The sequence below is a fragment of the Bufo gargarizans genome, chromosome 11 (genome assembly GCF_014858855.1).
Source record: "Bufo gargarizans isolate SCDJY-AF-19 chromosome 11, ASM1485885v1, whole genome shotgun sequence".
NCBI classification, from domain to species: domain Eukaryota; kingdom Metazoa; phylum Chordata; class Amphibia; order Anura; family Bufonidae; genus Bufo; species Bufo gargarizans.
In genome coordinates this window covers 92,502,777-92,516,787 of record NC_058090.1, presented here as the reverse complement: position 1 = coordinate 92,516,787, position 14,011 = coordinate 92,502,777, and the positions used below count along the sequence as shown (strand labels likewise).

At 48.3% G+C, this 14,011-nt stretch overlaps 1 protein-coding gene across 1 annotated transcript; it reads right to left on the bottom strand.

Moving 5' to 3' along the window:
- Window positions 1-1,939: 1,939 nt before the first annotated feature.
- On the bottom strand, window positions 1,940-9,797 carry ENSA (endosulfine alpha). The gene is made up of 3 exons (XM_044272402.1): window positions 9,624-9,797; window positions 8,807-8,932; window positions 1,940-2,787 (listed from the first exon to the last, which is right to left on the bottom strand). The coding sequence occupies exons 1-3, from the start codon at window positions 9,678-9,680 to the stop codon at window positions 2,617-2,619; spliced, it is 354 nt and encodes a 117-aa protein (XP_044128337.1). The 5' UTR covers window positions 9,681-9,797; the 3' UTR covers window positions 1,940-2,616.
- Between the last annotated feature and the right edge of the window lie 4,214 nt (window positions 9,798-14,011).

Sequence of the window (14,011 nt, the reverse complement as noted above, 5' to 3'; positions counted from 1 at the left end):
ATTTTTTTTAAATTTCTTTTTGTCCTAAATGGACAGGATTTTTTGCGTTTTTTTTTTCTTTTTTACTCCTCTGCCTTTTTTTTCCTTATCAGTTCAATATATGGGAACAATTTATTATTATTTTTTATATTTAAATAGTACAGTCATATTTGGATGTGGTGAGCCCCCCCCCATTATGTTTGATTTTTTTATTCTAGCGATTTTAATTTTATTATTATTTTTTGTCTGTCTCCCTAATGGACTATAACGTGCCATCATTGGGTTGCCTCTTGTATTCCGTACTGGATATTTATACGTTACAGAATACAGGATTCGGTATATTCCAATGCAATGCTGCCACCTGCAGGCCAGCCTTAGAATGCACTGGTAATCGACACGGAAGTCTCAGGCCGGAACGCCGTCCTCAGGATACGGGAGCCATCTTGACAGCCCTCGCTTCCGCACAACAAGGACGGCGATTGAGCAGCTCGTGGCTTAGCCCAGTCCTTTCTTGGTGGGGTGGTCACAGCTGTAAAACCTGGGCAGCACGAATGGCAACGCAGCCTCCCACCACAGGGCCCCTTCCGTATCTAAATCCGTGTCCTGTGCTGCCCCCTAAGGCCCAGCTCTAGGCGTAACACAGGCTTTAGCTGTATTTTTAATCCTTTCTAGACCGGGTAATTTTCCGTTTTTTACTCCCAGCCTTCCCAAAGCCATAACTTTTTTATTTTTCCATTCACATGGCCGTATTTGCACTTTTTTAATGGCACCATTTACAGTTGCATGGAGTGTGGAATTTTAAGGAACACCAGCGTTTTTTCGCACATGGCGATACCCACGATGAGTAATTTTTTTAATTGTTTATATATTTTGCTTTTCATTTTGACAATGCACATTCGACCACAGCATCTGATGGGTTACATGTATGCGATTGACGTTCTTGCCGATCGTATACATAAATCCCAGGAGCCAGCTCCACATTTTTGAATGCCCCGACCGCATTTACGTCAGTGGTTAAAGGAAACCTTTCCACGGCTCTGATTTCTGCCGCGTGCCTAAAGGCGGATTAGTCTCATCTAAAAGTGCTAATAGGCGCGTAGATACTCGCAACGGTTTTTCCAGGACACACCCTTTCCTTGATTCAGCGTTTAACTACGCGGTCGAATGAATGAGGAAAAAAAAATGGGAATACGAACAATGTTCCCGTTGCGTGAACAAGTCCTTCGGACTTCGTGAATGTCCTCTACGCGTCAGGCAGTTTCAGACACATTGTGCCAGTGAGCACGCGCAGTAAAGTGTGGCGTCATGTTCTCAGCTTACACATTGCAGCACCTGCGCATTAGGCGTCAAGCCCACGGCCGTTCCGTGCATTGGGGACCGCAACGGCCGCGTGGATGAGGCCTACTGTTCTTGGATTCAGACTATAATGCCCTCATCTATGCAGCACGCATGCGCAGTAAAGAACGGCGTTCTGACCTTCACAGTAATGAGAAGAGTACTGTCCTCAGCATCATCTACACAAGAGCGCATGCGCTCAGAGCAAACCCATTACTACCCTATTCTGGAACGGTTGGTAGTGACGGCCATCTTTAAGAAGCTAAACCTCATCTGCGTAAGGACATGGTGGCCGAGCGGTCCCCAAACCTAGCGACAAGTTCCCTTTAAATGAAACCAGGCGCACCGACCGCGGCAGTCTGTGCAATTACCCTTCAAGCAGACGCTTTTCTCAACTTGCGGAAGGGCCAGCGCGTCTGCCGGTTTCTAAGCCAGACCCATCACAGGCACTTCATTCAGGCTTCATTATGATTGGCTGACAAGGAAGCGGGAGGGGTCAACAATAAGAGGCGGAGCCTGACCACCGATCGCTCATTGATCAGTGGTTCTGCGCATTTCCTTCTTCTCCCGCTCCAGACGACCCCCCCCGGCAGGATGTTACCCCGCTCACAGCACAGACGAGGAGGACGTTTAGGACCACCACAGGTTATATTTTAAAACTGTGAACATGTCAGTTTTACTTTGGAAATCAGTGTGGCATTAGAAACCAGGGCAAAGATACAGGCGCATCACAATGTACCATTTGCACAGAGAGAGACAGACAAAGCCGAAGGGCGGTGGGGGGGGGGGGTTCTCGTTGCATCCGCCGACATCCCTAGTGACCCACAAATATGGCGGAGAAGGTTTAGCTTACACCGCAGCCAAGTTGCGCAGGGTCCTGTCAATCCAAGCCTTGGAGCCGTAAGGCCTCGTGACCCGCCGTGACTGGCCAACGTACACGTCCCGGGAAGTATGGTATGGCCGATGTGACAAGTCTCTGGCATGCCTGTGTCACACACACAAAGGAATGCAAAACTCAGATATATCTTACACTATATAACAACAGTCAGGTGTCTCCTGCCCCGAGAACTCGTCACACATTGTCCATTAAGCCCATGGAAAGGTCTAGTTGCGCGGCGCCTTGCGGCCTAGCTTTCAAAGCCATCTTAGCTTATCTTGGTCACTGTCAGGAACGGCCAGTGTGGCATTGAGGAGACAATGAGGCACCGGCCCTTCCAGCGCCGACAAGGTGACGCGTCTATGCGAGAGTCCAGCCATCTATGGTACAGTGAAGTGCGGGCATGTCCGGAGCGGGGAGGCTGGCTACCCTGCTAGCTTGCTGGTAACCAGTGAAGATTTCCTCTGTGGAAGGTCCTGCGGCGTGGGGATGTGGTCACCGGTCACAAGGTTTTTATCCGGCCCGGCGCTGGGCAGCTGCTTGTTCTTCATCTTGGCCTTGGCCATGTTGTAGTCTCCCGAGTCAAAGTACTTTTGCTGCAACAACAAAGGTTTACGAAAGGTGAATCACTTACAGTAGAGGGCATGCACACAATGGAAAAGGGGGCGCCTCACCCCCCCACTGTCCCTGTAACGGAGGTGGTCAGAGTCGTGAGGAGCTCCACTTGGCTATGCTATACTCCTGGCCTGGGGGACAGAGAAGCCCAATCTGTCTGAGAGAACACTCAGGATGCTGTGAAGACACTACAATGGGAGCCCGCATCTTCCACCTTCAGTGACAGCCAGTCATGCGGGACCACCTTTTCCTGGGAGAAGAAGAACTACTGACTACTTTACTTCTTGCAGAAAATGAAGACTTGGGAGACCAATAGGTTTAAACGTGTATGAGGATCACACATGCCCGATCCTATGCATTGTAATAAATATAGGGCACTGCCAGAGTAGTCGGGCAGGTAACGATAAACAAGCTTCGGGATGGTGTTACACTAGTGTTCCTTCCCAGTAATCGCCTCCTTGTTACTGGATGAGACAGCAATCTCCTCCACAGTACGGTTAGGAGTGAGGGGTAATGACAGCGCTCGCCCCCATACTAAATCATTTGACGGCAGAGCACAATCTGCTGCCGGCAAGCCATTTTTAAGCGTGTGTTTGCTCCTTCATCGGCGGCAGTATTACACTGCCAGATCATAGCGTTCCAGCCGACAATAGGCCAGTGTAATACTGGTTTTAAGGCTAAGATTACATCTGCTCCTTCATCTCTGACAGTGTGATCCGGCAGAGGAGCTGACTCCCAGGGTTTGCCAGATCCAGCGCCAGATCTTTTATAGGTGACGGTTTCCTGTATAAATGCCGACAGCGGTATCCGTCCCGGGAAAAGCCGGCATTTTGGCTGGAAATCTGCCAAATGGGGACCCAGCGGTGAGCAGAGCCGGGGCAGACTACCAGAGATCACAGCACATGGGAGGATATAGCCTAACCTTAGAATCTGAGCCAGTACAGGAGCGCCCCCGACAGACAAGGCGGTAACAACCCCCTGGCACTGCGCTGTCTTCTGAGGTCTCATGTGACTACACAACCCCTCTCCGCCTCACAGCTGTATAAACTACCAGGAAATTTAGACTTTTTTTGTTTTGTTTCTTGTGTGGACCGGAAACCTTAACATGGGTTTATGGATTTACATACAAAAGATTATAATACAATTTGTGCTTCACTTCCTCACCATTGTTAAGAGCTCTACTTGCTGTCAGTGACTGTAAGCATCTGAAAGCTCTGCACTTGGGGCAGCTTCTCTAATGTAAGCTTAGAAGAGGAGCTGCTGCCGTCAGTCCCATGAGGATCCGTTACTGGAAATGATCACAGGGCAGAAAGTGCAAACATTTCCCACTCACTATTCTGCTGGTGCAGTCACTGTGTACATACATTACTTATCCTGTACTGATCCTGAGTTACATCCTGTATTATACTCCAGAGCTGCACTCACCATTCTGCTGGTGCAGTCACTGTGTACACACATTACTTATCCCGTACTGATCCTGAGTTATATCCTGTATTATACTCCAGAGCTGCACTCACTATTCTGCTGGTGCAGTCACTGTGTACATACATTACTTATCCTGTACTGATCCTGAGATATATCCTGTATTATACTCCAGAGCTGCACTCACTATTCTGCTGGTGGAGTCACTATGTACATACATTACTTATCCTGTACTGATGCTGAGTTACATCCTGTATTATACTCCAGAGCTGCACTCACTATTCTGCTGGTGCAGTCACTGTGTACATACATTACTTATCCTGTACTGATCCTGAGTTACATCCTGTATTATACTCAGAGCTGCACTCACTATTCTGCTGGTGCAGTCACTGTGTACATACATTACTTATCCTGTACTGATCCTGAGTTACATCCTGTATTATACTCCAGAGCTGCACTCACTATTCTGCTGGTGCAGTCACTGTGTACATACATTACTTATCCTGTACTGATCCTGAGTTACATCCTGTATTATACTCAGAGCTGCACTCACTATTCTGCTGGTGCAGTCACTGTGTACATACTAGGGATCGACCGATATTGATTTTTTAGGGCCGATACCGATACCGATACCGATAATTTGTGAACTTTCAGGCCGATAGCCGATAATTTATACCGATATTCTGGGAATTTTCATTTTTGAAAAAAAAATTAAAATTCCCACAAATCTGCTGAAAATTAATGTTTATTGTTAATGTGTATTTTTTTTTTTTGTAAATCTTTCTTTTTCATTTATATTTAATATTTTGGTGTTTTTATTTTTATTACTTTTTTTTTTTTTTTTTTTTTAAACTAACTTTTAGCCCCCTTAGGGACTAGAACCCTTGTCCTATTCACCCTGATAGAGATCTATCAGATAGAGATCTATCAGGGTGAATAGGAGCTCACACTGTCCCTGCTGCTGTGTGCTCTGTGCACACAGCAGCATGGAGCTTACCATGGCAGCCAGGGCTTCAATAGCGTCCTGGCTGCCATGGTAACCGATCGGAGCCCCAGCATTACACTGCTGGGGCTCCGATCGGAGGAGCAGGGGAGAGGGAATCCTGTGGGGGGCGCACTGCGACTGGGGGGAGGGGGGGGGGGGGCGCACCACTGCTTAATACTGGGGGGGAGGGGGGGCGCACTGCGACTGGGGGGAGGCGGGGGGCGCACTGCGCCACCAATGCCTAATATTGGGGGGGAGGGGGGGCGCACTGCGCCACCAATGTCTGATACTGGGGGGCTTGGGGGGGCGCACTGCGCCACCAATGAAGCTTAATCTCTAATTCATTCATATACAGGAGGCGGGAGCTGCAGGATCACATAGCCGGCTCCCGACCTCTATGAGCTGTAGCTGCGATCCGCGGCACCTGAGGAGTTAACTACCGCAGATCGCAGCTACAGCTCATAGAGGTCGGGAGCCGGCTATGTGATCCTGCAGCTCCCGCCTCCTGTATATGAATTAATGTGAGATTAAGCTTCATTGGTGGCGCAGTGGCCATAGCTCCTCCCCTCCTCTTGTCCCCTGTCCTCCCATTGGCTGGAGCGGCAGCAGCAGCACAGGGGGAGGAGACACTGCTCCTTCTCCCCTGTGCTGCTGCTGAGGGAACACGGAGAGCGCTGACAACAGCGCGATCTGTGTTCCCAGGACGTTATCGGAATATCGGCAAAATAAATGCCGATACCGATAACGTTCAAAATCCTGAATATCGGCCGATAATATCGGTAAATCCGATAATCGGTCGATCCCTAGTACATACATTACTTATCCTGCACTGATCCTGAGTTACATCCTGTATTATACTCCAGAGCTGCACTCACTATTCTGCTGGTGCAGTCACTGTGTACATACATTACTTATCCTGTACTGATCCTGAGTTACATCCTGTATTATACTCAGAGCTGCACTCGCTATTCTGCTGGTGCAGTCACTGTGTACATACATTACTTATCCTGTACTGATCCTGAGTTGCATCCTGTATTATACTCCAGAGCTGCACTCACTATTCTGCTGGTGCAGTCACTGTGTACATACATTACTTATCCTGTACTGATCCTGAGTTACATCCTGTATTATTCTCCAGAGCTGCACTCACTATTCTGCTGGTGCAGTCACTGTGTACATACATTACTTATCCTGTACTGATCCTCAGTTACATCCTGTATTATACTCCAGAGCTGCACTCACTATTCTGCTGGTGCAGTCACTGTGTACATACATTACTTATCCTGTACTGATCCTGAGTTACATCCTGTATTATATTCCAGAGCTGTACTCACTATTCTGCTGGGGGAGTCACTGTGTACATACATTACTTATCCTGTACTGATCCTGAGTTACATCCTGTATTATACTCCAGAGCTGCACTCACTATTCTGCTGGTGGAGTCACTGTGTACATACATTACTTATCCTGAGTTACATCCTGTATTATACTCCAGAGCTGCACTCACTATTCTGCTGGTGCAGTCACTGTGTACATACATTACTTATCCTGTACTGATCCTGTGTTGCATCCTGTATTATATTCCAGAGCTGCACTCACTATTCTGCTGGTGCAATCTCTGTGTACATACATTACTGATCCTGAGTTACATCCTGTATTATATTCCAGAGCTGCACTCACTATTCTGCTGGTGCAGTCACTGTGTACACACATTACTTATCCTGAGTTACATCCTGTATTATACTCCAGAGCTGCACTCACTATTCTGCTGGTGGAGTCACTGTGTACATACATTACTTATCCTGTACTGATCCTGAGTTACATCCTGTATTATACTCCAGAGCGGCACTCACTATTCTGCTGGTGCAGTCACTGTGTATATTACATTACTTATCCTGTACTGATCCTGAGTTACATCCTGTATTATACTCCAGAGCTGCACTCACTATTCTGCTGGTGCAGTCACTGTGTACATACATTACTTATCCTGTACTGATCCTGAGTTACATCCTGTATTATACTCCAGAGCTGCACTCACTATTCTGCTGGTGCAGTCACTGTGTACATACATTACTTATCCTGTACTGATCCTGAGTTACATCCTGTATTATACTCCAGAGCTGCACTCACTATTCTGCTGGTATAGTCACTGTGTACATACATTACTTATCCTGTACTGATCCTGAGTTACATCCTGTATTATACTCCAGAGCTGCACTCACTATTCTGCTGGTGCAGTCACTGTGTACATACATTACTTATCCTGAGTTACATCCTGTATTATACTCCAGAGCTGCACTCACTATTCTGCTGGTGGAGTCACTGTGTACATACATTACTTATCCTGTACTGATCCTGAGTTACATCCTGTATTATACTCCAGAGCGGCACTCACTATTCTGCTGGTGAAATCACAGTGTATATACATTACTTATCCTGTACTGATCCTGAGTTACATCCTGTATTATACTCCAGAGCGGCACTCACTATTCTGCTGGTGCAGTCACTGTGTACATACATTACTTATCCTGTACTGATCCTGAGTTACATCCTGTATTATACTCCAGAGCTGCACTCACTATTCTGCTGGTGAAATCACAGTGTATATACATTACTTATCCTGTACTGATCCTGAGTTACATCCTGTATTATACTCCAGAGCGGCACTCACTATTCTGCTGGTGCAGTCACTGTGTACATACATTACTTATCCTGTACTGATCCCGAGTTACATCCTGTATTATACTCCAGAGCTGCACTCACTATTCTGCTGGTGGAGTCACTGTGTACATACATTACTGATCCTGAGTTACATCCTGTATTATATTCCAGAGCTGCACTCACTATTCAGCTGGTGCGGTCACTGTGTACATACATTACTTATCCTGTACTGATCCTGAGTTACATCCTGTATTATATTCCAGAGCTGCACTCACTATTCAGCTGGTGCAGTCACTGTGTACATACATTACTTATCCTGCACTGATCCTGAGTTACATCCTGTATTATACTCCAGAGCTGCACTCACTATTCAGCTGGTGCAGTCACTGTGTACATACATTACTTATCCTGCACTGATCCTGAGTTACATCCTGTATTATACTCCAGAGCTGCACTCACTATTCAGCTGGTGCAGTCACTGTGTACATACATTACTTATCCTGTACTGATCCTGAGTTACATCCTGTATTATACCCCAGAGCTGCACTCACTATTCTGCTGGTGCAGTCACTGTGTACATACATTACTTATCCTGTACTGATCCTGAGTTACATCCTGTATTATACCCCAGAGCTGCACTCACTATTCTGCTGGTGCAGTCACTGTGTACATACATTACTTATCCTGTACTGATCCTGAGTTACATCCTGTATTATACTCCAGAGCTGCACTCACTATTCTGCTGGTGCAGTCACTGTGTACATACATTACTTATCCTGTACTGATCCTGAGTTACATCCTGTATTATACCCCAGAGCTGCACTCACTATTCTGCCACTCCTGCCCATTGGCTATGTCTGACGTTTCAGCTCAGCCTACTAGACAAGAGTAGAGAACCCCTTTAAGAGGCGAGGCGCCTGCTGCACACCTACCCCTTTCTGCATTCTCTTCATCAGGAAGTCCGACCCTCCCGGCTTCTGCCCCAGGTTGGGGTACTTGGCCTTCAGCTTCTGCTCCTCCGCTTTCTCCGGCGTCACCGCCTCCTTCTCCTGGGAGTCCTGCGTATAAAAGAAGGCGAGGCTGAGGATCCTCCGGCCTCCACTGCCATCTCCTCGCGTCCCCGGCCCAAGGGGTGACATTGAGTGACAGCAGCGGACGGACACCTGAGCCTCTACAGATCACTGCTATCCGTCACTGAATAGAAACCTGTACACACAAGCATCAAAGCCTTCTGAGCCCCTCGCTCACATGGACTTTCCCTTTAAATAAAAAAGGAGGCGTCCCTTTAAGAGACTATTTCTCAATCACCTGATTTGGGGGGAAAAAAAATATATAAAAAACAAATTCACACATTAATATTGGCCCCGGAAGTAGAATATCGGGCCCCGTAATGTACATCCAGAATGTGCTTTCCTAGCCTGAGAAATGGTCAGTCACAGGCCCAAAGCCTGAGGCTGCACCACTGAAAGAGCCCGCCGTGATGTCACAGGGACGTGGAGCGGGGGATTTAGGTCTCCATGGCAACGCAGCACCAAGCATGTGTCAGTAGTGCAGCCTCAGGCTGGTATCTCGGCCTAGGAAGGACTGACACCCAGAGGGGTGAGAATGGAGTGGGGGGTTGTCAGGCCCCATCTCCCACTCAGGAGTGTGCATATATATTGGCACCCCCACCCATAATGCACTGCTCCCCCCTGAGGGCCCCTTCTCTGGTCACTAGGGGCCCCCTACACCCCATTGCTGCAGCCTCACCTGCTTCTCCTCGCCAGTCTCCTCGAAATGCACGTCCCCTTCGTACTTCTCCGACATTGTAGCAGCTCGGGGGGGGAGAGAGAAGGCAGCGACCGATACCGGCGACTCTCCCACGGTGCGCCCCTGTCCGCCCGACTTCACCGCTTCAAAATGGCGACTACCGCGCCTGACGTCACGGCCCTTGGTCGGGGAGCACCCCCTTCTCCCAATCCCGGGAGAAGAAGAGGAGCCAATCAGAGCTCGCGCTGACCTCATGGTCGACCAATAGCGAAAGAGGAAGGGAGAGACCGCAACCAATGAGAAGGCGCGACGGAATGTGAAGGCGGGACAGTGAACGAGGGCAGCCAATCAGATCTAGGTCGTGACTAGGTTCTGTTGCCATGGGAGAGATGTGTCCTGAGTAGCTGTGTGCGCTGTCAGTGTGCTCGTCCCCGTGTACAGCGCATGCGCAGCGCCTCATATACTCCGTATTATACCACCTGTCCATAATACATCCCAGGAGGACACAGAGGGCAGGTCTATATCTGCTTATCACCTCCTAATACAGACCTCAGCTGCTGCAGAACCTCATAGTATACACCGCAGCTGCTGCAGAACCTCATAGTATACACCTCAGCTGCTGCAGAACCTCATAGTATACACCGCAGCTGCTGCAGAACCTCATAGTATACACCTCAGCTGCTGCAGAACCTCATAGTATACACCTCAGCTGCTGCAGAACCTCATAGCATACACCTCAGCTGCTGCAGAACCTCCTAATACACACCTCAGCTGCTGCAGAACCTCATAATACAGAACTCAGCTGCTGCAGAACCTCATAGTATACACCTCAACTGCTGCAGAACCTCCTAATACAGACCTCAGCTGCTGCAGAACCTCATAATACACACCTTGGCTACTGCACAACCTCATAGTATACACCTCAGCTGCTGCAGAACCTTCTAATACAGACCTCAGCTGCTGCAGAACTTCGTAATACACACCTCAGCTGCTGCAGAACCTCATAGTATACACCTCAGCTGCTGCAGAACCTCCTAGTATACACCTCAGCTGCTGCAGAACCTCATAATACACACCTCAGCTGCTGTAGAACCTCATAATACACACCTCAGCTGCTGCAGAACCTCGTAATACACACCTCAGCTGCTGCAGAACCTCCTAATACACACCTCAGCTGCTGTAGAACCTCATAATACACACCTCAGCTGCTGCAGAACCTCAATACACACCTCAGCTGCTGCAGAACCTCATAATACACACCTCAGCTGCTGCAGAACCTCATAATGTACACCTCAGCTGCTGCAGAACCTTCTAATACACACCTCAGCTGCTGCAGAACCTCCTAATACACACCTCAGCTGCTGTAGAACCTCATAATACACACCTCAGCTGCTGCAGAACCTTCTAATACACACCTCAGCTGCTGCAGAACATCATAATACACATCTCAGCTGCTGCAGAACCTCATAATAAACACCTCAGCTGCTGCAGAACCTCATAATATACACCTCAGCTGCTGCAGAACCTCATAGTATACACCTCAGTTGCTTCAGAATCTCATAGTATACACCTCAGCTGCTGCAGAACCTCATAGTATACAACTCAGCTGCTGCAGAACCTCCTAATACAGACCTCATCTGGTGCAGAACCTCATAATATACACCTCAGCTGCTGCAGAACCTCCTAATACACACCTCAGATGCTGCAGAACCTCATAATACACACCTCAGCTGCTGCAGAACCTCATAATACACACCTCAGCTGCTGCAGAACCTCATAGTATACACCACAGCTGCTTCAGAACCTCATAGTATACACCTCAGCTGCTGCAGAATCTCATAGTATACACCACAGCTGCTGCAGAACCTCATAGTATACACCTCAGCTGCTGCAGAACCTCCTAATACAGACCTCAGCTGCTACAGAACCTCATAATATACACCTCAGCTGCTGCAGAACCTCTTAGTATACACCTCAGCTGCTGCAGTACCTCATAGTATACACCTCAGCTGCTGCAGAACCTTATAGTATACACCTCAGCTGCTGCAGAACCTCATAATTCACACCTCAGCTGCTGCAGAACCTCATAGTATACACCTCAGCTGCTGCAGAACCTCGTAATACACACCTCAGCTGCTGCAGAACCTCATAGTAAACACCTCAACTGTTGCAGAACCTTCTAATACAGACCTCAACTGCTGCAGAACCTCATAGTATACACCCCAGCTGCTGCAGAACCTCGTAATAAACACCTCAGCTGCTGCAGAACCTCGTAATAAACGCCTCAGCTGCTGCAAAACCTCATAATACACACCTCAACTGCTGCAGAACCTCCTAATACACTCCTCAGCTGCTGCAGAACCTCCTAATACAGACCTCAGCTGCTGCAGAACCTCATAGTATATACCTCAGCTGCTGCAGAACCTCCTAATACAGACCTCAGCTGCTGCAGAACCTCATAGTATACACCTCAGCTGCTGCAGAACCTCCTAATACACACCTCAGCTGCTGCAGAACCTCATAGTATACACCTCAGCTGCTACAGAACCTCCTAATACACCCCTCAGCTGCTGCAGAACATCCTAATACACTCCTCAGCTGCTGCTGCAGGATACTCCAAATACACACCTCAGCTGCTGCAGAACCTCATAATACAGACCTCAGCTGCTGCAGAACCTCATAATACACACCTCAGCTGCTGCAGAACCTCATAATACACACCTTAGCTGCTGCAGAACCTCATAATAAACACCTCAGCTGCTGCAGAACCTCGTAATACACACCTCATCTGCTGCAGAACCTCCTAATACACACCTCATCTGCTGCAGAACCTCCTAATACACACCTCATCTGCTGCAGAACCTCCTAATACACCCCTCAGCTGCTGCAGAACCTCCTAATACACCCCTCAGCTGCTGCAGAACCTCCTAATACACCCCTCAGCTGCTGCAGAACATCCTAATACACTCCTCAGCTGCTGCAGAACCTCCTAATACAGACCTCAGCTGCTGCAGAACCTCATAGTATACACCTCAGCTGCTGCAGAACCTCCTAATACAGACCTCAGCTGCTGCAGAACCTCATAGTATACACCTCAGCTGCTGCAGAACCTCCAAATACACACCTCAGCTGCTGCAGAACCTCATAATACAGACCTCAGCTGCTGCAGAACCTCATAATACAGACCTCAGCTGCTGCAGAACCTCATAATAAACACCTCAGCTGCTGCAGAACCTCCTAATACACACCTCAGCTGCTGCAGAACCTCCTAATACACACCTCAGCTGCTGCAGAACCTCCTAATACACACCTCATCTGCTGCAGAACCTCCTAATACACCCCTCAGCTGCTGCAGAACTTCCTAATACACCCCTCAGCTGCTGCAGAACTTCCTAATACACACCTCAGCTGCTGCAGAACCTAATAATACACACCTCAGCTGCTGCAGAACCTCATAGTATACACCTCAGCTGCTGCAGAACCTCCGAATACACACCTCAGCTGCTGCAGAACCTCATAATACACACCTCAGCTGCTGCAGAATCTCATAATACAGACCTCAGCTGCTGCAGAACCTCATAATAAACACCTCAGCTGCTGCAGAACCTCCTAATACACACCTCAGCTGCTGCAGAACCTCCTAATACACACCTCCGCTGCTGCAGAACCTCCTAATTCACACCTCATCTGCTGCAGAACCTCTTAATACACCCCTCAGCTGCTGCAGAACTTCCTAATACACCCCTCAGCTGCTGCAGAACTTCCTAATACACACCTCAGCTGCTGCAGAACCTAATAATACACACCTCAGCTGCTGCAGAACCTCATCATAAACACCTCAGCTGCTGCAGAACCTTGTAATAAACACCTCAGCTGCTGCAGAACCTCCTAATACACACCTCAGCTGCTGCAGAACCTCATAGTATACACCTCAGCTGCTTCAGAACCTCCTAATACACACCTCAGCTGCTGCAGAACCTCATAATACACACCTCAGCTGCTGTAGAACCTCATAATACACACCTCAGCTGCTGCAGAACCTCGTAATACACACCTCAGCTGCTGCAGAACCTCCTAATACACACCTCAGCTGCTGTAGAACCTCATAATACACACCTCAGCTGCTGCAGAACCTCAATACACACCTCAGCTGCTGCAGAACCTCATAATACACACCTCAGCTGCTGCAGAACCTCATAATGTACACCTCAGCTGCTGCAGAACCTCCTAATACACACCTCAGCTGCTGCAGAACCTCCTAATACACACCTCAGCTGCTGTAGAACCTCATAATACACACCTCAGCTGCTGCAGAACCTTCTAATACACACCTCAGCTGCTGCAGAACATCATAATACACATCTCAGCTGCTGCAGAACCTCATAATA

Excerpts from the sequence above, each read along its gene's own strand:
- ENSA (XM_044272402.1), bottom strand. The coding sequence starts at position 9,680 with ATGTCGGAGAAGTACGAAGGGGACGTGCATTTCGAGGAGACTGGCGAG. Across the intron at positions 8,933-9,623 it reads AGACTGGCGAGGAGAAGCAG|GACTCCCAGGAGAAGGAGGC; the intron begins GTGAGGCTGCAG and ends TTTTATACGCAG. Across the intron at positions 2,788-8,806 it reads TGAAGAGAATGCAGAAAGGG|CAAAAGTACTTTGACTCGGG; the intron begins GTAGGTGTGCAG and ends TTGTTGTTGCAG.